Source organism: Oncorhynchus clarkii, chromosome 31 (assembly GCF_045791955.1).
Source record: "Oncorhynchus clarkii lewisi isolate Uvic-CL-2024 chromosome 31, UVic_Ocla_1.0, whole genome shotgun sequence".
Classification (NCBI taxonomy): domain Eukaryota; kingdom Metazoa; phylum Chordata; class Actinopteri; order Salmoniformes; family Salmonidae; genus Oncorhynchus; species Oncorhynchus clarkii.
In genome coordinates, this window is record NC_092177.1 from 13,178,718 (window position 1) to 13,192,296 (window position 13,579).

Below are 13,579 nucleotides of genomic sequence, written 5' to 3' on the forward strand. Positions count from 1 at the left end.
TTTCTTTTTCAGGATCAGACATTCATAATTCTCAATTGAAACATATGTGTTTGTGTTTAATAGGCTAGATTTAACATCTGACCCCAGATTGATCTGCTCTTTCAATTTGTAGTCTATGACATTTCAGATTCAGATATTATAATTTTTCAAACAACTTTTTCAAAGTAACTTTAGTTCAGTAACCTATATTTCTCTTCGGGCTAGCTTTAGTGTAGCTTAACTTTCTTCCAGTGTAAAGTAATTGGTAGGTTGGTAAACTATGATTTCAGAGTAGCTTCCCCAAACAGTTTGCTGTATAAAGCTGCAATTAATATATTAGTGTGCACTAGAATATACTTCCAGAAGAGGGCGGTGTGATCCCTGTTAATTATCCGCGGATTTTAAATCCCATGCCGCCGGTGCGCCTGTTCTCCGCTCCTCTCCCTTGAGAAAACGCGCTCATTGTTGGCTCCCTGGTTCGCTCGCGTGCCACACTGAACCCGCGCGCTCTGCTCCGGTGACGCCGCTCCAGTGGGATGGGAGCTTGACGTTGGAGCGCGAGCGCTTTTCACATACCAACCGGGAGAGAGAGGAGAGCGAGCGCACAGCAGTGCCAACCATGGTCAGCGATTTGAGAGAACACTGTGGAATCAACCGGGAGGGACAACATCAAAACATGGAATGCGACCCAGCAACATTGTATCTTTCCTGTCTGCCTGAAGTTATTTTTCTCCTCGACCACTGAAGAAGAGGAGGAGGGTTGTCGTTTACGAATTGGATTCCAGAGCACCCTCTCTCATCCTCTCTTCCTCTCTCTCTCTCTCTTTCTCTCTGTCTTTCTTCGGGTCTCCTTATATTCGCATTGAAAAGTCACAGAGTGGAAAGGATATTTTGGTTTATTGGAATTATAGTTGTTCTGAAAATAATTTTCTGGGAACATCGTATTGGATGAGAACCTGTGAGCATCATGAGTACCAGTGGTGAGTCAGTCCATTCCTGTGCGCCTCTCTTCTCTAGGTTATTGTGAAGCTCTCTTCTCTAGGTTACTCTGAAGCTCTCTTCTCTAGGTTACTGTGAAGCTCTCTTCTCTGGGTTACTGTGAAGCTATCTTCTCTAGGTTACTGTGAAGCTCTCTTCTCTAGGTTATTGTGAAGCTTTCTTCTCTAGGTTATTGTGTAGCTCTCTTCTCTAGGTTACTGTGAAGCTATCTTCTCTAGGTTACTGTGAAGCTCTCTTCTCTAGGTTACTGTGAAGCTTTCTTCTCTAGGTTATTGTGAAGCTCTCTTCTCTAGGTTACTGTGAAGCTCTCTTCTCTAGGTTATTGTGAAGCTTTCTTCTCTAGGTTATTGTGAAGCTCTCTTCTCTAGGTTATTGTGAAGCTCTCTTCTCTAGGTTACTGTGAAGCTCTATTCTCTAGGTAACTGTGAAGCTCTCTTCTCTAGGTTATTGTGAAGCTCTCTTCTCTAGGTTACTGTGAAGCTCTATTCTCTAGGTTACTGTGAAGCTCTCTTCTCTAGGTTATTGTGAAGCTCTCTTCTCTAGGTTATTGTGAAGCTCTCTTCTCTAGGTTACTGTGAAGCTCTATTCTCTAGGTTACTGTGAAGCTCTCTTCTCTAGGTTATTGTGAAGCTCTCTTCTCTAGGTTACTGTGAAGCTCTATTATCTAGGTAACTGTGAAGCTCTCTTCTCTAGGTTATTGTGAAGCTCTCTTCTCTAGGTTACTGTGAAGCTCTATTCTCTAGGTTACTGTGAAGCTCTCTTCTCTAGGTTATTGTGAAGCTCTCTTCTCTAGGTTACTGTGAAGCTCTATTCTCTAGGTAACTGTGAAGCTTTCTTCTCTAGGTTATTGTGAAGCTCTCTTCTCTAGGTTACTGTGAAGCTCTCTTCTCTAGGTTACTGTGAAGCTATCTTCTCTAGTTTACTTTGAAGCTATCTTCTCTAGGTTACTATGAAGCTTTCTTCTCTAGGTTACTGTGAAGCTCTCTTCTTTTGTTTACTATGAAGCTCTCTTCTTTTGTTTACTATGAAGCTATCGTCTTTAGTTTACTGTGAAGCTCTCTTCTCTAGTTTACTTTGAAGCTATCTTCTCTTCTCTAGGTTACTGTGAAGTTTGCTTCTCTAGTTTACTTTGAAGCTATCTTCTCTTCTCTAGGTTACTGTAAAGTTTGCTTCTCTAGTTTACTTTGAAGCTATCTTCTCTTCTCTAGGTTACTGTAAAGCTATCTTCTCTAGTTTACTTTGAAGCTATCTTATCTTCTATTGGTTACTGTGAAGCTCTCTTCTCTAGGTTACTATGACGCGTTGCTCTCTGAGGAGTATAAAGAGATAAGACAGATGAACAATAAGACACAACAATAGAGAATAGACATGTTTAGTAGCATTCAACGAAACATTAGTTGCTAATGTGCATTAAATTCAAGATTTGATTAACATGTGTTCTCATTTACTCTGTATTGATTTTAAGTTATTCTCACAGAGAGCTAAAGACAAAAGCCTTTTCTGTTGCTTTCACGTCTTTCCTCTTTCCCCTCTTTTCTGTTGCTTTCCCCTCTTTCCTCTTTCCTCTCTTTTCTGTTGTTTTCCCGCCTTTCCCCTCTTTTCTGTTGCTTTCCCCTCTTTCCTCTTTCCCCTCTTTTCTGTTGCTTTCCCGTATTTCCCGTCTTTCCCCTGTCTCCCCTCTTTCCTCTCTTTCCCCTCTTTCCTATCTTTCCCCCCTTTCCTCTCTTTCCCCTCTTTCCTCTCTTTCCCCTCTTTCCTCTCTTTCACGTCTTTCCTCTCTTTCCTCTCTTTCCTCTCTTTCCTCTCTTTCCCCTCTTTCCTCTCTTTCACGTCTTTCCTCTCTTTCCCCTCTTTCCTCTCTTTCCCCTCTTTCCTCTCTTTCCCCTATTTCCTCTCTTTCCCCTCTTTCCTCTCTTTCCCCTCTTTCCCCTGTCTCCCCTCTTTCCTCTCTTTCCCCTCTTTCCCCTCTTTCCTCTCTTTCCCCTCTTTCCTCTCTTGCCTCTCTTTCCTCTATTTCCCCTCTTTCCTCTCTTTCCCCTCTTTCCTGTCTTTCCCCTCTTTCCTCTCTTTCCCCTCTTTCCCCTCTTTCCTCTCTTTCCCCTCTTTCCTCTCTTTCCTCTCTTTCCCCTCTTTCCTCTCTTTCCTCTCTTTCCCCTCTTTTCTGTTGCTTTCCCCTCTTTCCTCTCTTTCCCCTCTTTCCCCTCTTTCCCCTCTTTCCCCTCTTTCCCCTCTTTCCCCTCTTCCCTCTCTTTCCCCTTTTTCCCCTCTTTCCCCTCTTTCGTCTTTCCCCTTGTTCCTCTCTTTCCCCTCTTTCCTCTTTTTCCCCTCTTTCCCCTCTTTCCCCTCTTTCCTCTCTTTCCCCTCTTTCCCCTCTTTCCTCTATTTCCCCTCTTTCCCCTCTTTCCCCTCTTTCCTCTCTTTCCCCTCTTTCCCCTCTTTCCTCTCTTTCCCCTCTTTCCCCTCTTTCCTCTATTTCCCCTCTTTCCCCTCTTTCCCCTCTTTCCCCTCTTTCCTCTTTTTCCCCTCTTTCCCCTCTTTCCCCTCTTTCACCTCTTTCCCCTCTTTCCCCTCTTTCCTCTATTTCCCCTCTTTCCCCTCTTTCCCCTCTTTCCTCTCTTTCCCCTCTTTCCCCTCTTTCCTCTCTTTCCCCTCTTTCCCGTCTTTCCCCTCTTTCCCCTCTTTCCTCTCTTTCCTCTCTTTCCCCTCTTTCCCCTCTTTCCCGTCTTTCCCCTCTTTCCCCTCTTTCCTCTCTTTCCCCTGTTTCCCATCTTTCCCCTCTTTCCTCTCTTTTCCCTCTTTCCTCTCTTTCCTCTCTTTCCCCTCTTTCCCCTTTTTCGTCTCTTTCCCCTCTTTCCCATCTTTCCCCTCTTTCCCCTCTTTCCCCTGTTTCCTCTCTTTCCTCTCTTTTCCCTCTTTCCTCTCTTTCCCCTCTTTCCTCTCTTTCCCCTTTTCCCCCTCTTTCCTCTATTTCCCCTCTTTCCCCTCTTTCCCCTCTTTCCTCTCTTTCCCCTTTTTCCCCTCTTTCCTCTCTTTTCCCTCTTTCCTCTCTTTCCTCTCTTTCCCCTCACATCTTCTCTGATTCATCAATGCTTTTTATTAGCCCATCCTTGGTAATATTTATTGAAGAAGTTGCTTCAATTAGGGGACTGAGTATCAGGATGGTGTTACACCAAGCCTGGACAGCTCAGCCCCTGTTAACCCCAGTCCAGCTCCACACCAAGCCTGGACAGCTCAGCCCCTGTTAACCCCAGTCCAGCTACACACCAAGCCTGGACAGCTCAGCCCCTGTTAACCCCAGTCCAGCTCCACACCAAGCCTGGACAGCTCAGTCCCTGTTAACCCCAATCCAGCTCCACATCAAGCCTGGACAGCTCAGTCCCTGTTAATCCCAGTCCAGCTCCACACCAAGCCTGGACAGCTAGACCCCAGCCCTGGGGCCACAGATCTACTGAGCTGGAGACAGCTCAAATCAAATCAAATTGTATTGGTCACATACACATGGTTAGCAGATGTCATTGTGAGTGTAGTGAAATGCTTCTGCTTCTAGATCCGACAGTGCAGCGCTATCTAACAGGTAATATCTAACAAACTCCACAACAAAACCTAATATCTAACAGGTAATATCCAACAAATTCCACAACAAAACCTAATATCCAACAAATTCCACAACAAAACAAACCTAATATCTAACAAATTCAACAACAAAACCTAATATCTAACAAATTCCACAACAAAACCTAATATCTAACAAATTCCACAACAAAACCTAATATCTAACAAATTCCACAACAAAACCTAATATCTAACAAATTCCACAACAAAACCTAATATCTAACAGGTAATATCCAACAAATTCCACAACAAAACCTAATATCTAACAAATTCCACAACAAAACCTAATATCTAACAAATTCCACAACAAAACATAATAGACCCAATCACAGACACACACAGGCCTTCCCCATAACCACTACTTTGATAAGAGGAGCCTGTGTGCTAGTGTTGGGCTGGAACTCCAGAGATCCCCCAGGACCCACACTGCTACACTGTCTTCAGTCTGTCCAGAGATCCCCCAGGACCCACACTGCTGTACTGTCTTCAGTCTGTCCAGAGATCCCCCAGGACCCACACTGCTGTACTGTCTTCAGTCTGTCCAGAGATCCCCCAGGACCCACACTGCTGTACTGTCTTCAGTCTGTCCAGAGATCCCCCAGGACCCACACTGCTACACTGTCTTCAGTCTGTCCAGAGATCCCCTGGACCCACACTGCTACACTGTCTTCAGTCTGTCCAGGCTCCCCTCCCCTCTCCTCCCACTGTCTCCCCTCCCCTCTCCTCCCCCTGTCTCCACTCCCACTCTCCTCCTCCCCATCTCCCCTATCTCCCCTCACCCTATCTCCCCTCCCCCTGTCTCTCTTCCCAAATGTCCAGGTCTGTATGATTTAGGTCGACATCAATCTTTCTCCTGTTATTGGACGTTGTTGCATTATTCACTATTCATTCTTTAGGCTCCAATGTAGTTCCTTGCCTTATTGTGTGTGTGTGTGTGTGTGTGTGTGTGTGTGTGTGTGTGTGTGTGTGTGTGTGTGTGTGTGTGTGTATGTGTGTGTGTGTGTGTGTGTGTGTGCGTGTGCGTGTGTGTGTGTGTACAAATTCTATGGTGGCTATATAAATGTTTGGAATTGTTTTGTTAGTCTGTAGAATTATTGTGTCATCTGACAGGAGACGGAGGGGTTAGGTCACTATGTGGAGAACTGTCAACAGAGCAACAAGCACGAGCTGTCTGTAGACACACACAGACACACACACACACACCCTCTCAGCAGCGTGTGCTTAGAGTCAGCTGTGTCACAGCAGGCAGATGGTTGTGTGACGTGTCAGTGCTCTGGCTCCAGGCATACACACACACAGCAGATAAAGCATCTCCTCTCCTCTCCTCACCCCTCCTCACCTCTCATCCTCTTATCTGTTTTCCTCTCCTCTTTTCTCCACTCCTCACCTCTCCTCTCCTCTCCTCTTTTCTCCTCTCCTCTCCTCACCTCTCCTCATCTCTCTTCTTCTCTCCTCATCTCTCCTTATCTCTCCACTCCTCTCCTCACTTCTCCTCTCCTATTTTCTCCACTTTTCTCATCTTCTCACCTCTCACCCCTCCCTCCCTCCCTCCCTCCCTCCCTCCCTCCCTCCCTCCCTCCCTCCCTCCCTCCCTCCCTCTCCTCTCCTCTCCTCTCCTCTCCTCTCCTCTCCTCTTTTCTCTATTCCTCTCCTCTCCTCACCTCTCCTTTTTCTCCTCTCCTCTCCTCACCTCTCTTCTTCTCTCCTCATCTCTCCACTCCTCTCCTCTCCTCACCTCTCCTCTCATCTCATCTCCTCTTTTCTCCTCACCTCTCCTCTTATCTGTTCTCCTCTCCTCTTTTCTCCACTCCTCACCTCTCCTTTCCTCTCCTCTTTTCTCCTATCCTCTCCTTACCTCTCCTCATCTCTCTTCTTCTCTCCTCATCTCTCCTCATCTCTCCACTCCTCTCCTCACCTCTCCTCTCCTCTTTTCTCCTATTTTCTCCACTTTTCTCATCCCCTCACCCCTCCCTCCCTCTCCTCTCCTCTCCTCTCCTCTCCTCTCCTCTCCTCTCCTCTCCTCTTATTTGTTCTCCTCTCCTCTCCTCTTTTCTACTCACCTCTCCTCTCCTCTTTTCTCCACTCCTCTCCTCACATCTCCTCTTTTCTCCTCTCCTCTCCTCACCTCACCTCTACTCTTTTCTCCTCTCCTCACCTATTTTATCCTCTCCCCTCCTCTTTTCTCCACTCCTCACCTCATCTCTACTCTTTTCTCCTCTCCTCACCTATTTTATCCTCTCCTTTCCTCTTTTCCCCTCCCCTCTTTTCTCCTCTCCTCACCTCACCTCTCCCTTTTCTCCTCTCCTCACCTCACCTCTCCTCTTTTCTCCTCTCCTCACCTCACCTCTCCTTTTTTCTCCTCTCCTCACCTCACCTCTCCTCTTTTCTCTTCTCCTCTCCTCTCCTCACCTATCTTCTCCTCTTTTCTCCTCTTGTCTTTTCTCCTCACCTCTCCTCTTTTATAGTCTCCTCTATTCTCCTATTTTCTCCTCTCCCCCTAGGCCTGTTGGTGTTAGTGTTCTGTGCTGTTCTGTGTGTTATGCGCTACATTGTCTGAGATAGCCCAGAAGCTACACTGTAATTACATTGAGGTTAGACTGTCTCTTCTCATCTGCTGCTTGCTCTGTATCTCATGGTCAGTTGGTTAGAACCGTGTGTCTTTTTGTGTGTTTCTTCATGGGTATACAAGTTAGAGAGCAACAGGTTATTTTCTGATGAAGTTTCACGCTCTGTCGCACACGACTACACAAAATCCTTCTCTATATCTCTCTCTTTCAATTTCCATCTCTCTCTCTCTCTCTCTCTTTCAATTTCCATCTCTCTCTCTCTCTCTCTTTCAATTTCCATCTCTCTCTCTCTCTCTCTCTTTCAATTTCCATCTCTCTCTCTCTCTCTCTCTTTCAATTTCCATCTCTCTCTCTCTCTCTCTTTCAATTTCCATCTCTCTCTCTCTCTCTCTTTCAATTTCCATCTCTCTCTCTCTCTCTCTCTTTCAATTTCCATCTCTCTCTCTCTCTCTCTCTCTCTCTCTCTCTTTCAATTTCCATCTCTCTCTCTCTCTCTCTTTCAATTTCCATCTCTCTCTCTCCCTCTCTTTCAATTTCCATCTCTCTCTCTCTCTCTCTCTATCTCTCTCTTTCAATTTCCATCTCTCTCTCTATATATATATATATCTCTCTCTTTCAATTTCCATCTCTCTCTCTCTCTATCTCTCTCTTTCAATTTCCATCTCTCTCTCTCTCTCTCTCTATCGCTCCTTCAATTTCCATCTCTCTCTCTATATATATATATATATATATATCTCTATCCCTGCTCTCTCTCTCCTTCTTTCCATTTCCATCTCTCCTACACTATACAGAATAGGGTGCCTTTTGACCAGGGTCTCTACGCTATACAGAATAGGGTGCCTTTTGACCAGGGTCTCTACGCTATACAGAATAGGGTGCCTTTTGAACAGGGTCTCTACGCTATACAGAATAGGGTGCCTTTTGACCAGGGTCTCTACGCTATATGGAATAGGGTGCCTTTTGACCAGGGTCTCTACGCTATACAGAATAGGGTGCCTTTTGACCAGGGTCTCTACTCTATACAGAATAGGGTGCCTTTTGACCAGGGTCTCTACACTATACGGAATAGGGTGCCTTTTGACCAGGGTCTCTACGCTATACAGAATAGGGTGCCTTTTGACCAGGGTCTCTACGCTATACAGAATAGGGTGCCTTTTGACCAGGGTCTCTACGCTATACAGAATAGGGTGCCTTTTGACCAGGGTCTCTACACTATACGGAATAGGGTGCCTTTTGACCAGGGTCTCTACGCTATACAGAATAGGGTGCCTTTTAACCAGGGTCTCTACCCTATATGCAATAGGGTGCCTTTTGACCAGGGCCTACGCTATACAGAATAGGGTGCCTTTTGACCAGGATCTCTACACTATATGCAATAGGGTGCCTTTTGACCAGGATCTCTACACTATACAGAATAGGGTGCCTTTTGACCAGGGTCTACTCTATACAGAATAGGGTGCCTTTTGACCAGGGTCTACTCTATACAGAATAGGGTGCCTTTTGACCAGGGTCTCTACGCTATACAGAATAGGGTGCCTTTTGACCAGGGTCTACTCTATACAGAATAGGGTGCCTTTTGACCAGGGTCTACACTATACAGAATAGGGTGCCTTTTGACCAGGGTCTCTACGCTATACAGAATAGGGTGCCTTTTGACCAGGGTCTACTCTATACAGAATAGGGTGCCTTTTGACCAGGATCTACTCTATACAGAATAGGGTGCCTTTTGACCAGGGTCTACTCTATACAGAATAGGGTGCCTTTTGACCAGGATCTCTACACTATACAGAATAGGGTGCCTTTTGACCAGGGTCTACTCTATACAGAATAGGGTGCCTTTTGACCAGGATCTCTACACTATATGCAATAGGGTGCCTTTTGACCAGCGTCTCTACGCTATACAGAATAGGGTGCCTTTTGACCAGTGTTTACGCTATACAGAATAGGGTGCCTTTTAGAATGCACACACTGTCAACTAAACTGAGGTGGGTGGTTAGATAACCAACATCCCTTTATTTAACAAGACAAGTCAGTTAAGAACAAATTCTTACTTTCAATGACGGCCTAGAAACAGTGGGTTAACCACCTTGTTCAGGGGCAGAACAACAGATTTTTACCTTGTCAGCTTGGGGATTTAATCTAGCAACCTTTAATTTACTGGCCATACGCTCTAACCACTAGGCTACCTACCACCCAAGGTAATTGAGAAACAGAAGTATTTCTGGCCATCAGGGATGACCAGGCGAGGTCAGGACTTATCCACAGTCACTCCTGTGAGGTGACGAACCAAGCCTTCAGCACACAGAGTTAGAATCAATAGAAGAAACATGTCCAATCTATGTCTATATATTTCTATGCCTTCAGCCTTGGTGACCTTGGTGGGGGCCGGGCTGGTATGTCATCATGTGGTCTGTATTCTAGAGAAGTTTGACCCACTTCTCTCTCCGTAGAGTGGCTCTGTTTTTGATGTCACTGGATAAGGGCTTGAATTTCCCGGCAGCATCAGCGACCATGGCCGTCAATGCCCCCTTGTGTGGCCGTAATTCCCTTTAAATAAACGTAGGCTTTTTGGCCAAAGTAGCCATTGTGCTGAATATAATAATTATAATTCCCTTCACCTGGCTGCCAATCGCTGTAGCCTACCACGAAGCACCTGTCCCTCACATGGCTCTCTCAGATACAATATCTCAATTCATGTTAGCCAATGCCCATCACGTCATTGGTTCCTTCTCACAGGCATCGCAGCTCTGAAGTAGGCTACAAGTGAAGACAGGCACATCGCGGATCTAACGGCGTGCGTCCTACCAGAACGACCAGGCACTGACCTCTCTGTCCTATCAGAACAAACAGGCACTGACCATTCTGTCCTATCAGAACGAACAGGCACTGACCATTCTGTCCTATCAGAACGAACAGGCACTGACCATTCTGTCCTATCAGAACAAACAGGCACTGACCATTCTGTCCTATCAGAACGAACAGGCACTGACCATTCTGTCCTATCAGAACAAACAGGCACTGACCATTCTGTCCTATCAGAACAAACAGGCATTGACCATTCTGTCCTATCAGAACAAACAGTGCCTCAAGTATGTCACAGAATCCAGCCTTTAGATATGAATAATTATCCTATATTATATCTGGAAAACATCATTGGTGTTTAGCCTATACAGTGGGGCAAAACAGTATTTAGTCAGCCGCCAATTGTGCAAGTTCTCCCACTTTACACTTCAACTATGAGAGACAAAATGAGAAAAAAAATCCAGAAAATCACATTGTAGGATTTTTTATGAATTTATTTGCAAATTATGGTGGACAATAAGTATTTGGTCACCTACAAAAAAGCAAGATTTCTGGCTCTCACAGACCTGTAACTTCTTCTTTAAGAGGCTCCTCCGTCCTCCACTCGTTACCTGTATTAATGGCACCTGTTTGAACTTGTTATCAGTATAAAAGACACCTGTACACAACCTCAAACACTCCAAACTTCACTATGGCCAAGACCAAAGAGCTGTCAAAGGACACCAGAAACAAAATTGTAGACCTGCACCAGGCTGGGAAGTTGAAGAAATCAACTGTGGGAGCAATTATTAGGAAATGGAAGACATACAAGACCACTGATAATCTCCCTCGATCTGGGGTTCCATGCAAGATCTCACCCCGTGGGGTCAAAATGATCACAAGAACGGTGAGCAAAACGGTGAACCCCATACCTACTGTGAAGTATGGGGGTGGAAACATTATGCTTTGGGGCTGTTTTTATGCAAAGGGACCCGGACGACTGATTCGTGTAATGGAAAGAATGAATGGGGCCATGTATCGTGAGATTTTGAGTGAAAACCTCCTTCCATCAGCAAGGGCATTGAAGATGAAACGTGGCTGGGTCTTTCAGCATGACAATGATCCCAAACACACTGCCCAGGCAACAAAGGAGTGGCTTTATAAGAAGCATTTCAAGGTCCTGGAGTGGCCTAGCCAGTCTCCAGATCTCAACACCATAGAAAATCTTTGGAGGGAGTTGAAAGTCTGTGTTGCCCAGCAACAGCCCCAAAACATCACTGCTCTAAAGGAGATCTGCATGGAGGAATGGGCCAAAATACCAGCAACAGTGTGTGAAAACCTTGTTAACCTGTTGCGACGACCAAACCCGGATCCGGGATTCTATTTATAGACCTAAGCTCATTACCATAACGCAACGTTAACTATTCATGAAAATCGCAAATGAAATGAAATAAATATGCTAGCTCTCAAGCTTAGCCTTTTGTTAACAACACTGTCATCTCAGATTTTCAAAATATGCTTTTCAACCATAGGAAAACAATCATTTGTGTAACAGTAGCTAGCTAGCGTAGCATTTAGCGTTAGCATTAGCGTTAGCATTAGCGTTAGCATTTAGCAGGCAACTATCACAAAAACAAGTAAAGCCTTCAAATAAAATAACTTACCTTTGAAGAACTTCTGATGTTTTCAATGAGGAGACTCTCAGTTAGATAGCAGATGCTCCGTTTTTCCAAAAAGATTCTTTGTGTATTAGAAATAGCTCAGTTTTGTACATCACATTTGGCTACCAAAAAAAAAAAAAAAAAAAAAAAAAAAACGAAAATTCAGCCCTCAAAACGCGAACTTTTTTCCAAATTAACTCCATAATATCGACTGAAACATGGCAAACGTGGTTTAGAATCAATCCTCAAGGTGTTTTTCCACATATCTCTTCAATGATATATCCTTCGTGGAAGCCTGGTTTCTCCTTGCTCTCAAATGGAAAAATAATTGCACCTGGCTTTACGCTCCAATTTCGACGCAGGGACACCAGGCGGACACTTGGAAAATGTAGTCTCTTATGGTCAATCTTCCAATGATATGCCTACAAATACGTCACAATGCTGCTAACACTTTGGGGGAACGACAGAAAGTGTAGGCTCATTCCTTGCGCAATCACAGCCATATAAGGAGACAATGGAAAACAGAGCTTCAGAAATTCTGATCATTTCCTGGTTGATGCATCATCTTGGTTTCGCCTGTAGAATGAGTTCTGGGGCACTTACAGACAATATCTTTGCAGATTCTGAAACTTCAGAGTGTTTTCTTTCAAAAACTGTCAAGAATATGCATAGTCGAGCATCTTTTCGTGACAAAATATCGCGCTTAAAACGGGAACGTTTTTTATCCAAAAATGAAATAGCGCCCCTAGAGATCAAAGAGGTTAAGACTTACAGAAAACGTTTGACCTCTGTCATTGCCAACAAAGGGTATATAACAAAGTATTGAGATAAACTTTTGTTATTGACCAAATACTTGTTTTCCACCATAATTTGCAAATTAATTAATTAAAAATCCTACAATGTGATTTTCTAGATTTACTTTTCTCATTTTGTCTGTCATAGTTTAAGTGTAAAGTTACAGGCCTCTCTCATCTTTTTAAGTGGGAGAACTTGCACAATTGGTGGCTGACTAAATACTTTTTTGCCCCACTGTATATGTATACAGTACCAGTCAAAAGTCTGGACACACCAATGCATTCAAGGGTTTTTCTTTCTTTATTATTTTCTACATTGTAGAATAATAGTGAAGACATCAGAACTATGAAATAACACAAATGGAATCATGTGGTAAGCAAAAAAGTGTCAAACAAATTCTTCAAAGTAGCCCCCCTTTGCCTTGATGACAGCGCGGCACACTCTTGGCATAGTGTAGGTGTGTCCAAACTTTTGACTGGTTATGTATATGTAAATAAAAGCCTCATTAAAGTTTGGCGCCTCCCTTATGTCAGCATAGATCTGGACATGACAGGCTGTAGCCAATAGAGTATCATCTACACTTCAACATGTAGTCTAATTACTTATGCACATTTACAGTTGAAGTCAGAAGTTAACATACACCTTAGCCAAATACATTTCAATTCAGTTTTTCACAATTCCTGACATGTAATCCTAGTAACAATTCACTGTCTCAGGTCAGTTAGGATCACCACTTTATTTTAAGAATGTGAAATGTCAGAATAATAGTAGAGGGAGTGATTTATTTCAGCTTTTATTTCTTGAATCACATTCCCAGTGGGTCAAAAGTTTACATACACTCAATTAGTATTTGGTAGCATTGAATTACATTTTTATAACTTGGGTCAAATGTTTCGGCTAGCCTTCCACAAGCTTCCCACAATAGGTTGGGTGAATTTTGGCCCATTCCTCCTTACAGAGCTGGTGTAACTGAGTCAGGTTTGTAGGCTTCCTTGCTCGCACACACTTTTTCAGTTCTGCCCACACATATTCTGCCACTCCAATACCTTGACTTTGTTGTCCTTAAGCCATTTTGCCACCACCTTGGAAGTATGCTTCGGGTCATTGTCCATTTGGAAGACCCATTTGCAACCAAGCTTAAACTTCTTGACTGATGTCTTGAGATGTTGCTTCAATATATCAACA

The 13,579-nt window shown here is 44.1% G+C and overlaps 1 protein-coding gene across 1 annotated transcript in view; it reads left to right on the top strand.

Annotated features, from left to right (window-relative positions):
- Positions 1-588: 588 nt before the first annotated feature.
- The window catches only part of LOC139391050 (actin-binding LIM protein 3-like), an 83,440-nt gene continuing 70,449 nt past the window's right edge, over positions 589-13,579 (top strand). Inside the window, exon 1 of the mRNA XM_071138532.1 lies at positions 589-959. Coding sequence (XP_070994633.1) covers positions 947-959 — 13 coding nt within the window. The 5' untranslated portion in view covers positions 589-946. The remainder of the gene's footprint in view (positions 960-13,579) is intronic.